Source organism: Ipomoea nil, unplaced genomic scaffold (assembly GCF_001879475.1).
Source record: "Ipomoea nil cultivar Tokyo-kokei standard unplaced genomic scaffold, Asagao_1.1 scaffold1421, whole genome shotgun sequence".
Lineage (NCBI taxonomy): Eukaryota > Viridiplantae > Streptophyta > Magnoliopsida > Solanales > Convolvulaceae > Ipomoea > Ipomoea nil.
In genome coordinates this window covers 6,108,639-6,127,547 of record NW_017617849.1, presented here as the reverse complement: position 1 = coordinate 6,127,547, position 18,909 = coordinate 6,108,639, and the positions used below count along the sequence as shown (strand labels likewise).

Sequence of the window (18,909 nt, the reverse complement as noted above, 5' to 3'; positions counted from 1 at the left end):
ACAAAAGGTTCTATGGCTATGGTCTTAAAGTGGTGGCCGTGGTGCATTTAATAAAGAGTGAAAAATTGAAGTGGTTGAAAAATATAGAGTAAATACCCAAAATAGTCCCTCGACTATATAGCATAATTCACAAATTGATCCTTGACTATTGATTGAACTCAATTAAATCCTCAACTATTCAAAATTTACCCAATTAGGTCCTCGGTCAATTCCTCCGTCTAAAATTTGCAAGAAAGGCACCAATTGCGCTCTCCAGAATAGGTAGTTGGTCGAGGTGAGTTTTAGAGACACGTAGTGGTGGGCTTGTTGTAACATATTAGGAGGGCGATGGTCGGAGCTGGCAGCCGCCGCGGTGGAACCATCGGTAGAACCATCGGTAGAGTCAGGGGTAGGGGAGGGATTCTCATCGGTGGCCATAGGATCGAAACGGTAATCTGATACCAAGTTAATGAATAGAATTGTATGTTCGTATATATTATTTTAGCAGAGGAATACACAGGCCTATTTATACACAGGAGACTAACAGATAAATAGGTAACAGCTACATAAAAAGCTCTAACAGACTCTGTATTATCTAACTGACTAATAATGGGCCTTATCAGATTGGGATACAACCAATGTCACACTAGTGCTCCCCATTTTCTTGATCATATCGCCTTTAATTTGCAGTTCTGGGCACCCCTGTGTTATTGACAAAACTTTAAAATTTTCCATGCTTTGTTGAAGAGACAAGCTTAGGACAACAACAATATATTATATATGTGTAGATATTGGAAAAGAGTCAATATTGAAAGGCTTGTAGGCAGCATTGCCTACTAATACTCAATACTTCCAAAAGATTGAGGTTATGCAGTAAGTTTTCTCAAAATCGCATGCGAAACATTTGTGGAAGATAATGCGGTACACAAGGAAGATGGTCCCGACGATGATGCCGGAAGGGAAGCGCCGCCGAAGTCGTTCTGGCTATCTAAAGACGCCGAGCTTGATGTACAACGTCTGAATTTGAACCCAGGTACAACGCCGGCGAAGGGAATAAACACGAGCTCAATTACAGCCTATCTGAATTTGAAGCCAGGTTCGAATTCGAGCTCGCTTCGCTGCAGTAAAGGTTGCTGAAAAAGCAAAAGATGAACTACGAACATCTGGAAAACCTGTAGCAAATAAACCAATATTAATTGAAAGAAGATTTTTGTTTTTTTTTTTTCTTGAGATGGTGCAGGGAGGCGACGTAAGAAAGGACGGAGGCAATGCCGCAATGGTGAAGAAGATAAAATGATAAATTACGCTTTTGACCTCAAAGTTGATGGAATTTAGACGGAGAAATTGACAGAGGACCTATTTAGGTAAATTTTGAATAATTAAGGATTTAATTGGGTTCAATCAATAGTTGAAAGTTGAGGATCAAATTGTGAATTAAAAATATAAGAGGAAGGTAGAAATGATTCACCAGTCACCACTTCTATGAATGTACTGCCCTCATTCCAACCTCAGCTCCAATATGAGAGGTTGGTGTAGGGCCAACACCTTTCCCAAACTCATCGTCTCTTTCTTGTTTTGTTTCTTTCATAATTATTTGGTTTGTAGAAAGTGAGAATAATCATCTTTCAGGCTGTGTGTATTGCAGTTGCAGATAGAAGCGATTTGGGCGCAAAATTAAGATGGAGAACGCCGCAGAGGTGATTTTCATTCCGGGCCATGGAATGGGTCATCTTGTACCAGCTGTGGAGATGGGGAAGCTGTTAACCAGTAGAGCGGAATGGATTTCTGTCACTTTCCTCATAATCGGCGTTCCATTTGGAACCGGCGTCGACTCATATACGCAGTCTCTCTCGCAAGATGCCGCCGGCGCTCGTCGCTTACGCTTTCTCAGTCTCCCTCCGCCGCCGCCTCAACGCCGTGAAAACGCAGCAGCTAGTTCCAGTGCCCAGGATATTAATGCTTTTGACCATATCTCTGCTCACAAGCCGGCTGTGAGGGATGTGATCTCCGATTTCTCCGGCTCCGGTCGAGTAATTGCAGGTGTTGTTGTGGATATGTTCAGTGCAGACATGATTGATGTTGCCGATGAGTTTGGACTTCCCAGCTACGTGTTTTATACCTCCGGCGCTGGCTTTCTTGGCCTCAAATTTTACGCCCAGACGCTCAAAGACGACCACGGCCGGGACATTTCCGACTACCGTGACTCGGAAGCAGAGCTGGCGGTTCCGAGTTTCTCCCACCCTGTTCCGGCTAAGGTCTTGCCTACTCCAATGCTGGATAAATATGGCCTTTTGCTGGTCCAACACTGCGCTCGAATGATCAGAAGAGCAAAAGGAATCCTAATTAACACGTTCTTGGAGCTAGAGGCGCACGCGATTGCATCCCTATCTGACGGGAAGTTCCCGTCCGTATACCCTGTAGGGCCGCTGATCAATCACCCCGGCGGCGGCGGCGATGATGAAGAGGTGAAGAGATGGTTGGATGAGCAACCGCCTTCTTCGGTGGTGTTCCTGTGCTTCGGGAGCTACGGGAGCTTCAGCGCAGAGCAAGTGAAGGAGATAGCCGCCGCGCTCCAGCGCGGCGGCTGGCGCTTCCTCTGGTGCCTACGGCGGCCGAAAGTGAAGGGAGAAATCGGGGCGCCCGGAGACTATTCGGATCCGAAGGAAATCTTGCCGGAAACCTTCTTGGAGCGTACTCAGGCTAGAGGCAAGGTGATCGGATGGGCGGCGCAGATGATGGTGCTATCCCACCCGTCCATCGGAGGCTTTGTGTCTCACTGCGGTTGGAATTCCATCTTAGAAAGTGTGTGGTGCGGAGTGCCGGTGGCGGCGTGGCCAATGTACGCAGAGCAACAAATAAACGCTTTTGAGCTTGTGGTGGAGCTGGAGATGGGTGTCGATATCAAGATGGAGTACAGAAGTGACACCCTAAAGTCCCCGGAAGAAGAAGAAGACGACGGAAATATTCAAAGTCCGGTCATTGTCAGCGCAGATGAGATTGAGTGTGGGATAAGGAAACTCATGGAGGACGGTAGCAATGGGGATCACGGAAGAATCATCAGGAAGAAAATGAAAGATATGAAGGAGAAGAGCCGATTAGCCTTGTTGGAAGGTGGCTCTTCATACAATTTCTTGGGGCATTTTATCAATGATCTTGCCCACCAGGCAAAATCGTCCCAGACCAGCAGAATAGTGAAGGAGTAAATCATGAAATATCGTGTGTCCACAAGAGCCTACCACATTGAGTGTAGATCATGTGTCCTTAACCATATCAATCGCATTCCACATTCCTAATTACTCCTGAAAGACTTTTTCCAGTAAAAAGTATTTATTTAAAAAGCTGTGTATTAATTACAATTCTTAATTCCACAAGATATAGTAGTTTACTTATACTGTGATGAAAAGAGCATTGCTATATTTACGTCCTAGAGTCATTTCTTTAGGTCTGTAACTTAATGGCACTCCACATCGTCATAATACTCATCATCTTCGTCTTCCTCTGACTCATCATCTTCCTCATCATCATCCTCTTCATCATAATAGTATTCATCATCTTCATCATCACCATCGTAATCTTTACTACCATTTCGCAGCAGGGCTCTTTGCTGCTGCCCTATTAACCTTTCTTGAATGTGATCTCTTATGGCAGTTCCCTGGTAAGTAATAGAGAACAAATATGAAGAATTATGGTTATATGAAATGACTCAAAACCCCAGTGCTTTGGAATAAAGTGACATCTGTTCTGCTTACCATTTTATGGCAACCCTCCTCAAACATCTCAAGAAACCCAGCAACCCACCGATCAGCATTCTCAATCCACTCGTTGCGATGCATACCGGCGGATTTTGCAACAGTTTGAATCTTGAATAATGTCAGGAAACAAATGTCACTCTCATACGGTTGAGCATAATGCAAAATGATGTATGGAGAAAAAACCATAGTCTGCTTAATATAGAAATGCCAACCAAAAGTGTTGATTACCTAATGCTTATCAGATAGTAATAGTTCCAACCAGTTTTTTGCAATATAAACTCACACATATAGTTTAAGATACAATAGACCCTCTTCACAAGAATAGAACACAAGAAATATGCAGTTTTCAGAATGTAGACTACTATATCTTCAGGAAGGCGGAAATCATGACATTATAGGGGGTTTGGTCAACAGGACCATGACAAATTAAGCTAATCCTTACAGCGATCAGAAAAAAGTAATTTTACTATTGAGCAGTAAATAGAAGTATACTTTTCAGTAACTTGTAAGCAAGGTTCAGGGTTGGAGTTTACAAGTTCATTCTCTAATGTGGATTATCTCTGGGAAACAGGATTTATGTGAACATAAAGTAGCCATTCCGCAGTGCATTTATAGGACATTATCCCCACAAAAAGAGAACATACCTTTTCTCCCACTCTCTCTTGATGTTCCTTAACTTTGTCATGTAACTTCTTCAATCTCATATTCACTCTCAGGCGTTTTTCCTGCTTACAAGAATCAATGACTCACCAACTCCTTGCAGAAGGCCATATATATTCACTAACACATAAAGTCATAACTGAAATCCCAAAAAAGAACATGCCTTTACGTAGCTGACCCCAAGATCCTTCCTCGAATATCCACGATCCAAATTGCGCATGACATATTGGTTATAATCTTTAACTATCCTCATTATAATGTCTGAAGTTGAAATTCCTTCAGTACGCATTGTCTCTTTGAATCTCCCAACAGCTTTCACCTATAAAGAGAATCCTTGACTTCAGGTACGTGAATACAAACAAGTATGTAATCATAGGTGATATCAAGCTGAAAAACGACGAATTTTTAAATGCACTGAAGGTGAAAACTACACATACAAATTCATATACATCATTTGAAGCTCCACTAGCATCAGCATAACTGTAAATGTTGGAAGTAAACAAGATGAAAAACATAATCTACCACAAAAAACAAAAACATGTAAAAAATAATTTGGAGGGCTGTTAACTGTTAAGCAAGTAAAAGTGAAAGGACAACAAGTTGAGAAATCTCACGGAAGAGCATCATGGGCCACAAAATCAATCCGGTGATGGTCAAGGAATTCCTGATTTATCACCCACGGGGCATCCGGAATAACTTCATCAACCCACCTACCAGTTGTAAAAGTGGGGTGGGGAAGAAAATGTTCATATTTCAGTTTATCACACAAAAACTTTATATATAACGCAAAGAAAGCATGAAACATTGCATTTAGTATAGCCTAGAAAGCACATTCTCCATCACTCATAATAGCTATACAAATTCTCAACAGTAGAATGCCTTTAGCAAATGCCTCAAAAATGAGGCTGAATATTTTAAATGTTTCTAGGCTAAAGATTGAATTCCATGAGAAAGCACAAGACAAGAGCATATGACAAAAATTTCGTTTCTCAAGTATGGAAAGAAAGAGCGAAAAACGCACTTGCAATGGCGGAGGGACTCATAACGCTCCTCCGCGGTCATGACAGTTTTACCCTTGAACCTGTGCGTGGTTTCATCGTTGCAACATCCCACCAGCAAGTACGTGTTTGGGAACCTACAAACATCAAATGCGGAATCAGATGCCTATTATATTATCATAAACGGAATCGAATGAACGAATTTGCTCGAATTAGGAAACCAAATAAATGCTCACTATGGAGAAAAGCGTAGCGAAGAGTTCGTATTTTTTTTGCAGGAAAACAAAAACGCAAACAGATAGACGGCATGGAAACAATTGCGAAAATAAAAGGAAAAAGTGGAAAACACTAACGATTTCTTGGCTTGTTCGAGGGAGCGGGCATGGCCGAAATGGAAGAGATCGTAGATCCCGTCGGCGTAGACGCGTACGGGGCGATCAGTCGGTGGCGGAGCATGGGGAATTGAGTTATGATTATTATTATGATTAATATTATTATTATTATTATTGTTATCGGAGGTAGAATTGGCGTTGAGGTGGTGGCGGTGATCCGCCGGCGACTCCGTTAAAACTCTTCCGCTCTCTCCCATCGTCGTTCTGCTTCTCTTTTTGCTCCCGTCCGGTGAAGCCACCCTCCGGTTGTGTCCTTTTATATCCTTTGAATTTATGACGACCATTTAGTATATAGTTTTATACGGAGTAGATTACATAAATATTTTTGGTAATTAAATATTCATTAATAATTGAGCAATAAAGTAAATTGCCCTTATACCCGGAGCGAAATTCGGAGCCAAACCGAATATATCTCAATCCGGTCCAAGCGACGTGGTCCAATGCCCTGCGCGGTGGGCCAGCCAACACGACTTAGTCTGCACATTGGGCCCATGCGCCAGAGAAGTTCTGCTAGCCCATCTAGCCCAGCCTGGCTCCAATCATTATTGGGATAGTTATGCTGTGCATCCGTATGCACCATGCATGGTGCATACGGATGCCAAAACGACGTCGTTTTATTAAAAAAAAACGCGCGTCTCCCTTTTAAAAAAAAATCAGGTTCGATTCCCAGCAACAACATTATATTGTTCATTCATTTTGGAATTTTAGTTCATAGATTATGGAATTATAGTTCATTGATTATGGAATTATAGTTCATCGATTATGGAATTGTAGTTTATAGATTATGGAATTTTAGTTCATTCATTCTGGAATTTTTAGTTCATAGATTAGATTATGGAATCATAGTTCATCGATTATGGAATTTTAGTTCATATGTTGTTGCTGGGAATCGAATCTGATTTTTTTTTTTTAATCTCATAACTGTAGATTCATAATCTCATAACTGTAGATTCATAACTACATAACTGTAGATTCATAACTCTATAACTGTACATTCATAATCTTCGAAGCTCTATATTCACAATTTTAAGGCTCCATGGTCATAATTTTATCACTATATGTTCATAATTGTAAGTTCATAATGTTAGAGCTCTGTGTTCATAATTTCATAATTGCATAACTGTACATTCATAACGGCATAACTGTTCATTCATAATCCAAAAAAAAAAAATAAAAAAAAAAATAACGCCGTTAACGACAAAACGCGCGCGATTTTTTTTTTTTTAACTAAATGACGCGTTTTTTTAAAAAACGATGTCGTTTTGGGCCCGTGTCCACAATGAATTGTGGACACGGGTCCAGGGCATAATTTGCCTTATTGTGTAGACCATGGTCCATACAAGTTGTGTGGATCATATTTTGTATACTATAAAATAATGTACAATTAGTACAAAAATAATGTACATTCAGCATAAAAATAATGTACATTTTATTCAGGGGATGTACATTATGTTTGTACTGAGTGTACATTATATTGTATAATGTACATTCAGTACAAAAATAATGTACATTTAATTTTGATAGGTTATATACTCCGGGTCCTGCCTTCGCTTGCAATCAGGTTGGGTCTGACGGTTCGGGTCTTGACCTACAGATCGGGATCAAAGGTGACGGGTCAAACTCGCCACCTCGATAGCCCTATAAAAGGACTTCTAGCCCACTAGTTTAGGGGATGGACTCTCTCAGCTCTCTCTGTATGCTTTCAGCTAACTTGCTCTCTTCCTTCTCTCTACAAGAAAACACACAAAAACTCATATGAATAAAAGGGTTTCCGTCTTCTTCCTACCTTCATGTATTGCTTATACATTATATATACACGATCTATATACATACATACAGTACATACATTTGTATACCGGGAGGAATTAGTACTATCAAGTTTAGTATATTAAAAATGTATTTTTTGTTATGGTTCACATAATACAATAATTTGTTGAGGATTTGGGCAAATTATATCGTGAACTCTGATCCAATACATAGAATTTAACTTCACAATTCACATAATTCATGTTCATAATACACACACATAAACACGATATAATAAATATGAATTCTGTGTACTATGTTAAGTGTTTATGTGTTCTCAGCTATATATTACACAAAATTCATGTCTATAATGCACAAAATTAATGTTCATTATATCGTATTTATGTGTATGTGTATTATGAACATGAATTATGTATACTTGACCATACATGGTCCACACAGCTGTGTGAATTACGGTCCAAAATAATGTAGTTGTAACGTTATATTTATAATATTTATAACAAAATTATGTTGATTTTTTTTTTTTTTTATATTGCACTATTCTTCACATCTTGTTTGAAGAATAAACTAATTCAAGCTGAGTATTGGTCTGGTCCTAATCATGAATTTGAAATTATAACAAATGTTATGTTGATTTGATGTATGCCCTCTTCATGAATTTGAAAATTTGAACTCCATCCATGCGAATGGATAGATGATGTAACTTCCAAGTTAAAATTACTTCATGTGCTCCTTTTTCTTTTCCCCCATCTTTCTCCAATCCCTTCTATTTTATATCATCAGCTTCATTTGCAATCATGCACCCTCTCCTTTCTTTGTAATCAAGAGACATAAAAGTAGCATTTTCATTTTTCACATTCTTGATTTGAATCGATCAATTATGAATAACCTAAACTAATTTAATTCATCTTTTTATGATTTTTTGTTGGCTAGAGTTATAAGACATATTTCACCCAAAAACACACATCCTGGTAGTACAGTAACCACAAGTTTGGGCAGTATTTGGGGTAAGAGACCTTGGCGGCGGCAGTGTGGGAATTATGTCCAAAATGGGCAGATTCCTTGTGCGCACCAGCATTTGGCTCTGTCTACTAGCCCATTGAGTCACCGTGATTTACATCCTCTTCCCACATGCTATGTCGGGTTGGGGATTCAGCCTTTTGGAGTAAGTGACCACGAGTTTTGCCATAAATCAAAGAGACTAGTAACATTACTTGTTAATTAATGGGGACTTACTAACGTATTACATTAAAATATAACATTAGATGTATGGTTAAGTTAAACAAGAGATTGAAAGCAGTAATTAATTACTTTGTGATCTGAGTTTGTGCATTCATATAAAATTCTAAGTTTGGTAGAAGATGTGTGTGTAGGGCATAACCTCAATAAGAAACTTATTTGGGTAATTTGCAAGACATGCCACCCCATATTATCTCCCTTGCACTTCCCTTCAACACAATACTATTACCACTACTTCTATATATATCCCCACATTTCCAAACATCAAAATATCTTATAAGCTTGAGAATCCAAACCCCAAAAACATGATGATGAGCTCTAAAGGCATATCTTTTGCTCTTTTGTTTGGATTGGTGGCTGTTTTGGCTACCAACCCTTTCATACATCTATCCCTAATGCCACTCAAACTAAGCCTGGTTGGTTTAAAGTCAAAATCGCATCACCATCACCACAGCCGTCACCATCATCACCATCACGACGAGAAGCAAATTGTGAAGTCTATATGCGATGACTTCGTACCGAATTTTCCAACAGTTGATCCTAACGTCACGTCTCTTATCTGCGTCGATCACAATGGGTGTTGCAATTTCACCACCGTGCAGTCCGCCGTGGACTCGATTGGAAACTTTAGTACAAAGAAGTCTTTAATATGGATCAACAAGGGCATGTATTTGTAAGTTATTATTGTAACTCTTTTGTTTGTTTACATACATTGGATGGTGACATTTATTTTCATTTCTTTTATAATTATAGTGTGTATATGTATATGGTTCCATGCATATTAATGCAGTGAGAAAGTTATTATTCCGAAAACGAAACCTAATATCACGTTCCAAGGCCAAGGTTATACCTCGACGGCGATCGTCTGGAACGGCACTGCCAATTCTTCCGGCGGCACGTTTTACAGTGGCTCCGTTCAAGTTTTCTCCGGCAACTTCATTGCCAAGAACATAAGTTTCATGGTAATAAATTAAATTAAAACAAAAGTGAAATAACATTAATCTATTATTATTATATATCCATATATATATACATGCAATGAATAAAAAGAAATGATAAAGTAATAACTTAGCCGGCCTATTACAGAACGTGGCTCCGATGCCGATGCCCGGAGCGGTGGGAGCTCAGGCGGTTGCCATTAGAATAGCCGGCGACCAGTCGGCGTTCTTTGGTTGCGGATTCTTTGGAGCTCAGGATACCCTTCATGACGACCGAGGCAGACATTACTTCAAAGATTGCTACATTCAAGGCTCCATTGACTTCATTTTTGGCAATGGCAAATCCTTGTACGAGGTAACACTCATTCCTTTTTTTTCTCACCACGCACACTTCTCTACATTACACACGCGATGAGTTGTTTATAATATAATCAACAACTCAATACACACAAAATATACCTAGCTAATTGGAATGCCAATGAACTTGTGGTCTAGTTGCAAGGAGTGACTCTCAAATAGGAGGTCATTATTTGAGTCTTGGTGGACAGTATTAATTTTTTGTGCTTCAATAAGTAGATATATTACACTATAACAGAGAGTCAGTAGTACTCAAAAAAATACTTTGTACCTAATTGCATTGCTTTGATACCCCAAAAAATATAGGGGTGTACTCAAATTCGAGGAGTTTTTGAGTGTTTTTGTTGGGAAGGCAATGCATCGAGATCAGCTCAAATTGGCATGAATTGATTTAGTGATTTTTTTATGCAAAAATTATACTACACTTACTTGATCATCCCTTTTAAGACATTTGAATACCTATTAGAGATTATGCATAGTTGTTTTCATTGCCCACAAAAAAATGAATTTCAGGATCTTGCCCTTGGGCCTCAAACTTCGGGCTGATAAGATAGTGGATAGATAAATCAATGGCTCTTTAGGGGGAGGATTTGGTGTCCACAAGAAACCCACCACATTGAATATAACTCCACACTGTGACAGTCAAGGCTCGATTTATGATATTTTTACCTATAATCTACCATTTAAGAACTAACTTAACTGTCATTGCGGGCATTAGGGTTGTTTTCCTTAATTTATTTTGCACCGTCTCTAAACAAACGCCCGTCTTCTCTCCGTGCAATTTGGGAAGGCGAAAATGGCGTAAAACTTAACTACAAATTTCACTCATGCATTTTACATGCTATATTTACACTCAACTCGCACGTAAATACTATGCGCAGAATTGCCAGTTGATATCCATAGCCAACCCAGTACCCCCTGGAGCAAAGTCAATTAACGGCGCCGTGACGGCGCACGGCCGAAACTCCCAGGCGGAGGACAGCGGCTTCGCATTTGTGAACTGCAGCTTGGGCGGCACCGGCAGGATTTGGCTCGGCCGTGCATGGCGGCCGTTCTCCACCGTCATCTTCTCCAACACCTATATGACAGATATCGTCGCTCCCGAAGGTTGGAATGACTTCAATGACCCTACAAGAGACCAGTACGCGACCGTTTCCTTAACACTTTCGTAATACTAAGTGATTAAATTAATTAATTAATTAATTACGGATTATGTATTTATGTACGCTAATTTAACAAGATTAAAACAACATTATTATATTGTAGGACGGTATTCTACGGAGAGTACAACTGTACGGGCGCAGGAGCCAATACGATGATGAGAGTGGCGTACGCTCAAAGGCTAAATGACTCCCAAGCCCTCCCTTTCCTTACTACTTCATTCATCAATGGTGATCAGTGGTTGCTACCACTGCTCTCTTGAATACAATCATCGAATTCTATGCACTAATGGTGAATTAAATATTGGTATCAGTGATTGCTAACTACCGTTACTTTCTTGAATATAATGTAATGATCGAGTTCTATACATACATTGATGGTAAATCAAATATTATTATATATCACTCAAAAGTTTAATGAGTTGAAACAGAAATTTTATTTATTATTGTAATTATGAAGTGACAACCAATTGTGTACTCCAATTCACTACTTTTTTTTTTAGTACTCCAATTCTCTTCTTCAATGCGTTTAATAGTCATTGGTCAAAACTATTTGGTGGTTTTGAACTGCATAGTTAATCTATCTAATTTTAGACTATTCGTGTGACAAAAGGTATAAAACTCTACATTACTGTTGGTGAGACTCAATTTTTGATTATTTGTGATAAATTTTATTCCTGCGACTAGTTAAACTGCTCATACAGACAAATATTTTAGACTATTCTGGAAGAATATTTTAGACTATTCTACATTGACTTGATGTATGCTCCATAAATTTCCATGTGCTAAAATTAAGGTCCATAAACTTTGTTGAAACAATAATTTCTATTGGGATAAGGGTTAAATTGGTCATTTTACAAATTATAAAAACGAAATTGAATCACTAAACTAAATTGTATAATCAGATAATCACTATGTTAAAAATAATTTCTCTACTGTACTGCCTCTAATTATTTGGCACATAGACCATGGTGCAAATTATTGTTTGGATCATGATCCACACAGTGCTATGTAGATCATAATAATAAAAAAATACATTTTTAATATATTAAAACTTAAAAGGACATTATTTGTATATTAAATGTACATTATATAAAATAATATACTTTTTTAAATACAATATACATATTTAATATAATAAAAGTACATTATTTAATAATATGATTCGCGATAATAATTGTAGACATGACACGCCATCCTTTTTTTATTAACATGGCATCCATGAAGAGTATCATAATAGCGAATTAAGAAGATATAAGAGAACACATTATTATCAAATAAAAGTATAAAATAGTAGTATAATTAAAATGACACTTTAGCGTTTTCAAAAAAAAAAAAAAGTACTAAAAAAGTATTACTATAATGAAATTATTGTGCATGAAAAATGAAACTAAAATCCAGAATGATACAATAAAATATAGGCACAAGTGTCAAATAGACGCATCTACTACTGCGAAGTGCTCAATTCTCACAACGAACTAAATTAAGTGTCAAATAGGCCCATCTACCAGCTAAATTTGTTCGATTGGCATTTTTTACAGGTTGCCTATCTAATTATTAAAAATAAATAAATAAATAAATAAATAGAATACAAAATTTAAAAAAATTTTAAAAAAATATCAGCCACTGGTTGTCCTCGTCAGACCGCCAGTGGCTGATATTCTTTTATATATATAATTTTTTAATTTTTTTTTAAAAAAATTTTAAATTTTTATTCTATTTATTTATTTATTTTTAATAATTAAATAGGCAACCTGTAAAAAATGTCAGTTGAACAAATTTAGCTGGTAAATAGGTCTATTGGACACTTAATTTAGTTCGTGGTGAGAATTGAGCACTTCGGAGTAGTAGATGGGTCTATTTGACACTTGTGCCTAAAATATATTGTCAAATGACCTAAAATGCAATTAAAATAATACTTCAACATTACTATAATTAAACTAGTGTATGTGAAAAATGAAACAAAAAACAGAGCTAAAGCAATAATGTATATTATCAAATGAAACTATAGTAGAATTAAAATGATACTTTAGTATAACTATAATAAAATCAGTATAGATAATAAAAAAATGAAACTAAAAACATTAAAAAAAAAAAACATAACAATATTATCAAATAATACTGAAGTGTAATTAAAATAATACATACTTTATAATCCATGATCCTACATAGACCATGATATATAGTAAAATTTGCCAAGAAATGAAAGGGAGGCAATCTCCCACCTCCGTCTAGACAAATAGGAAGCTATTATATATTATTTGATTGAGTTGTTCAATTGCATTTTTACTATCACTAAAAAAATTTACTTAACTCGATCCATTTTGATTAATTTTTTTTAAACACTTATAACTTTTTACAAGGTAATATATGTTATATATTTTCTTAATTTTTTTTTTAGCATAAAGAATCAATGCCCATATAATATAAATTTGATCATGTAACCAGTCATTTGGAATCAGAATAAAAGTGTTATCACGCTACATAATAATTGATTATTTCAATTAATTTATTGAATCTGATTTAAAAATAATTTTTCGAATTCTATATGTTTCATCATTATAAATTCACTACTTAAAAAAAAAAAAGCAAATGAATAAAGCATAATTCTCTTATGAATTTAATTATTGCTAACTGGTTTCCTATCAAACAAAACGCGCATAGACTTCAAAATTATTAAAAAAAAAAAAATCAAATCACACTCGACCATTGGAGAATAATGGGTAATGAAACCACCATATATGATAATAACATTGACTAGGGATAGATGTGACGTCAGGGGCATAAAATCCAGCGGCGAACAAGAGAGCTGGAAGTTAGACTTATTCCAACACCACAAATTGTCTTTACACGTAAGTGGGACCCATTAGAAGCTCCGATTCAGCCCCCCTTATCAAAATCCCGAAACCATTTCTCACTCACATCAATCAATCAATATATACACCATCAATCTCTCTCTCTTTCTCTCTCATATTTAGTCTGATCTATATGTGGTATTATGCTTTGCTTAAAGGAGTCGAAAATGAAACTAGGGAATATCAGACAATATTCCAGCATCCACAATACTGGATTTTGAAAAGTTTTTGTCCGCTTTTAAGTATAGGTAGAGGAGGAAGAGTGTGAAGAATTTTCTTATAAAGTCTTGATTTTTATCAGAATTGTGAGACCTATCAAAAAAAATCTCGTCCTAATGGCGTGAAGTGCAACCACAGTACTTGTCGGGTGTTTTTTTTTTTTTTTTGTCATCTTCTTTTATAGTCATACCTGTAAAAACTCTTCCAAATCTATATTAGTTGGGACTGCTCTAAAACGTTTGTTGTTGGGTGGCTGCTCTTTCACATGTTATTCCAACGTGAGACACAACTTGCATAATTTCGTGTTGTTTTAAGGCTTTCCCTCAGCGTGGGATTTTAGTGATGTGGCCATGTGGGCAAGATATGAGATAGGAATGGAAGGGCCGGGTTTCCCTGTTAAACTTTACTTTGCATAGTTTTGAGAAAAGCAAATTAACAAAGTACCTCACTTAACTGGGAGTAATTTAATTGTCCGCATAGGGGTTCATCAAGATACTTAATTACCACGGGCAAAATCGTTTTGTTTTTTCAACGGCACAGATGATATCTCAAATTTGGAATTTGTAGAGATAATTTGAAACATGTACTGATGTACCATTCACCAGTTCACTATCAATACCGTCTGAGAAATTAATTTTTCCCCTAACACATCGTTCTACTTGCATTCCAAACGATACCGGCATTTCAACAGGTAGTCACTAGCTAAGTAGTTTTAAGATGTTTTTGTTTTGTTTTATTTTTCTGATCTGTTTGTTTAGACTTTGGAGATAATAAATTGGTTGGTTTATTATAGTTTGATTTTAAGCATTGTACTTATATTTTTTGTAATAACTCATTTATTTATTACATAAACAGGTCTCAAAAATCCAAAAAACAGACCTAATAGTCACCAATTGAATTTTACTATACATAATCTAAATGAGAAAGATAACAAGAGAATGCTGGTATGTTAATTCCTGCATTGCACAATTTTTGAACAAAAATATAATATTGTTTTTTTATTGAAGGTGAACCACAAAGGAGTGGCTTATGCCTCTAGTGGGTGCATCATAATGGCCGTAAACTGACAACCACTTTAAATTTTACTTTACAAGATATAACTTTAAAGCATAGAACGACAACGAGGCTAAGAAGAATAACAACAATCAATGCGAGCTTTTGAATAGTAAACATAAACATTATGTGACTGTGTGATTAAGTGGCACGAAGGGACTCTTCAAACCAGAGGTCATGAGTCGATACAAGGGACAATAATTTAACGTAACGTATTTATTAAGACCGCAAATTTTCCATGTTTTGGATAAAACCTTTAGAAAAAAAGGATGTTTTAAAAATACAATGGAGAAGAAAGTGAGAGCATAACACTGATTATGGTAATTAGTTAACTTTAACAACGTAAATTAAGGGAATGCCATAGGGGCATAAAAGGGAGGCTAAAGAATAAAGGAAGAAAAAAACGAGGGGCACAAGTAGTAAAAAAAAAAAAAGTTGAACGTCTAGCCGCCGACATATACGTCGGAAAACATAGTAACCTTTGTCGTCCATTTACACGAGGGTTTGGTTTTTTTAATCATTCCAACGGCGCGGCGTGCTTTTGAAAAGTCAGCACCGTCTAGCCTGCACATGTTTTGTCAATGATGACGACGACGACCTTTGATTTGTTTTCAAGATCGATGTTTAATGTTTTTAAAACATGTAATTGTTGGTTTCATTCCGGTTGTCGTTCCCGGAGGAGGAGGAAGATCCTCTGTGAGTGTGGAGCGGGAATGAATGGCCGTCCAGGGTGGTTATATGGTCGTCGGAGGTTGAGATTCCGAGCCCCATGGCGCCGTTGGGGCGGTGGAGAAAGCCGCCGCCGTCTCTTTGCTGGTTCGAGGAGGCGAGCATGTAGGTGCCGCCGACACCGACGCTGCCACTGCCGCCGCCGCCTTGCGGCGGCTGAAACTGAAGCTGGTAGCCGCCCGTCGTTCTCGCCGGAGTAGGATTCACGAGGTGCTGGTGGTGAGGGAGATTGCTGGCGAGCCCGAACCCGAAGCTCAGGTTCGAGCCGCTGGGGATTGGGTACTGGGCCTGCTGGGCCAGGGCCGGGCCGCCGGTGAACTGCTGCACCATGGCGCGGAAGTTGGCGGTGTCGGTGTTGAGAACCGTCGTCGGCGTCCTCCGGGAAGCCCTGGTGCGGCGGCGCGCCGGCTTCGACACCAGCCCCTCGGGGCTCAGCTGCCCCAGCGAGGGCGGCGCCGTAGGGGAAGTCACGGTGGTGGTAACCACCGTGGATTCAGACACCCTACCGCCACCAAAGAAGTTAGTCTGCTGCTGCTGCTGCGGCGGCGGAGGCGGCGGCGCGTGAGCTAAGTTATGCTGATAGAACTGCGCCCAATCAGTCGGCCCCCCCGGTGGCATGGTTTCACTCATGGCCATAAAACCCTAAAGTGAAATTGATGAGAGAGTGAAGAGTTTGAGTAGAGAAGAAAATTAAAGGTTGTAAGGATAGGGTGATAAGAAATATTTATAGTGGAAAGGGAGAAAAAGTCAAAGTTTCTCGAGTTGTTTGAATGGAGGCAAGGGTGCAGGGGTGATGGCGACTCTTGTTTGAATTGTTTGGCGAGAAGACGACACGTGATAAAGCACGTGGGTCTGCGGCGGAAATCCTTTGGCATGTGGTGGTGGGCCGGCCGGCCGACAGACCGACGCCGGCCTTTCTTTGCCCCGTGGTGGCGGGTTTGGATTAGGAGAACTTTATTTTGTCGTCCAACACCAGGAACACATTGGCTATACAGGTGTGTGGGCAGATCCCTTGTGCGCACTGACATTTGAAAATAACACATGAGCTATACAGGTGTGTGAGCAGATTCCTTGTGCACTGACATTTGACCGTAACACATTGGCTATACAGGTGTGTGGGTAGATCCGTTGTGCACACTGGCACTTGATCTTGTCTGTTGAGCTGTTGAGTTACCCTAATTTACATCCTTCGAAATACTTTATTGATTATATAGGTTATTTATATATAACTAGGTGTGTAAAAGTATCTCAAAAATGTGATCGGAATGAAAATCATTGTATGAAATAAATTAATTTAGTCCGTATGAGATAAATCAGCAACGTCAATAGGTTGCTGTTCTCACAATAAATCAAACTTAAAATCTTGTAATACTATCGATCAATTTAGTTGGAGTTGTCACTATATTTAAAACAATTAATGTTTGAATTCAGTTCGATTACTAGCGAATTGTGCTTGAATTTGAATAGTTCAAGTAACCAAATATGAACTTCTTAATACTTAATGTGAGTAATTATCGAGCATAATTGAGCTTTTTTTTAATGATATAAATTTAATACATTTACATGTTTTATATTACAGGCTAATTTGAAATGTAAAATAAAAATTCAAGAAGATAATGAAGTATTGTTGTTAAGTGTGTTGAACGTAAAAGGTCCACACGAATGATATGTTTGGTCCAAAAGTTTAAGATAGGAGTTTAACTACCATAGACAATAGTTTTGTCTACAAAAGAGGATATTTAATCTCCCATTAGTTGAGAATGGTAGTTGGATTTTGTACTTAATGAATGTATTGAAAAACAAATTAATGATATGTAAATATGTAATCAAAGTATGATAACAAATTTTCTTAAATAAGATACTGGGTTTTAGCCTTAAGACCAAGGGACCCAAAAAAAAAAAAAATGAAGTGCAACAAAAGCTCAATTGTGTAACAAGCAAAGTTAAATATGACTACTAGATACGGATAATTAAAGTGTCATAGTTTTTCTTAAATAAGATCTTGGGTTTGAACCTTGAGAATAATGAATAAAAAATTTAGAAAAACTCTTTCAAATGAAGGGCAACAAAATCTTAACAGGATAACAACCAAAGTTAGATATGATTACGGGAGACGGATAATCTTGATAAAAAATAATGTATTAAGAAAAATATAAAAAGAAAGAAAAGTCAAAGTTAAAATTATTTTTTAAAAAATAAGATATTCCGTTTGAACCTTAAGAAATAGGTTCACACTTGTGTGTTACTTATAAAGAAAAAATATTTTTAAATGTAAAAGTATTACATTTTTCTTCAAAAATATTACATTTTTCCATATAAGTAATGAAGATTTTATTTCTCATTGCTATTACTTTTTCCAGTATAAGTATTACATTTGATTTTAACTCGACCTGTCTCTGTGAAACGCTGTCACACAAGTTTTTGCCTAAGAAATAAAACTATTGAATGAAATGCAACAAAACATGATCAACGACCAAAATTACATATGACTACTAGATACAGATAATCTTGATGGGAAAGAATTGAGTGGAGGAAAGGTAAAATGAAAAGGGAGTTTTAAGAGTGGTGTGCAGGTTCGAGGAAGTAACATGAAGGGGAGGGTATTCTAGAAGCAAAAAAAAAAAGGATGAAAGGCATGACGTTTGAGGGTAATTGGAGTGGAGACGCCGGCAACGAGATTATTCTTGGTTTGTTGTCTGTGGGATAGGTTTAAGGATTTAAGGAGAGAATGGTGGTTGGTGAAAAGGATGACTTTGATCTGACTTTTGGAGTCTAGTGCCTAATTTGTCTTCGTTTTCTACATTCTAATTC

The 18,909-nt window shown here is 37.6% G+C and overlaps 4 protein-coding genes across 4 annotated transcripts; 2 read left to right on the top strand and 2 right to left on the bottom strand.

The window, feature by feature from the left end:
* The first annotated feature begins 1,598 nt into the window (after nucleotides 1-1,598).
* LOC109187939 (anthocyanidin 3-O-glucosyltransferase 2-like) lies at nucleotides 1,599-3,368 on the top strand. The gene has a single exon (XM_019338351.1). The coding sequence runs from the start codon at nucleotides 1,659-1,661 to the stop codon at nucleotides 3,180-3,182; it is 1,524 nt and encodes a 507-aa protein (XP_019193896.1). The 5' UTR covers nucleotides 1,599-1,658; the 3' UTR covers nucleotides 3,183-3,368.
* Nucleotides 3,288-6,083, bottom strand: LOC109187943 (choline-phosphate cytidylyltransferase 2-like). Its single transcript, XM_019338355.1, has 8 exons — nucleotides 5,743-6,083; nucleotides 5,413-5,526; nucleotides 5,006-5,101; nucleotides 4,829-4,871; nucleotides 4,555-4,710; nucleotides 4,376-4,456; nucleotides 3,729-3,839; nucleotides 3,288-3,631 (listed from the first exon to the last, which is right to left on the bottom strand). Exons 1-8 carry the CDS (start codon nucleotides 6,063-6,065, stop codon nucleotides 3,431-3,433), a joined length of 1,125 nt encoding a protein of 374 aa, XP_019193900.1. The 5' UTR covers nucleotides 6,066-6,083; the 3' UTR covers nucleotides 3,288-3,430.
* Nucleotides 6,084-9,066: 2,983 nt separating this feature from the next.
* Nucleotides 9,067-11,763, top strand: LOC109187558 (probable pectinesterase 8). The gene is made up of 5 exons (XM_019337784.1): nucleotides 9,067-9,460; nucleotides 9,578-9,749; nucleotides 9,874-10,080; nucleotides 10,964-11,223; nucleotides 11,349-11,763. Exons 1-5 carry the CDS (start codon nucleotides 9,093-9,095, stop codon nucleotides 11,503-11,505), a joined length of 1,164 nt encoding a protein of 387 aa, XP_019193329.1. The 5' UTR covers nucleotides 9,067-9,092; the 3' UTR covers nucleotides 11,506-11,763.
* A 3,904-nt stretch (nucleotides 11,764-15,667) lies between these two features.
* LOC109188467 lies at nucleotides 15,668-16,814 on the bottom strand. Its single transcript, XM_019339165.1, has one exon. It carries the CDS (start codon nucleotides 16,732-16,734, stop codon nucleotides 16,003-16,005), a length of 732 nt encoding a protein of 243 aa, XP_019194710.1. The 5' UTR covers nucleotides 16,735-16,814; the 3' UTR covers nucleotides 15,668-16,002.
* Between the last annotated feature and the right edge of the window lie 2,095 nt (nucleotides 16,815-18,909).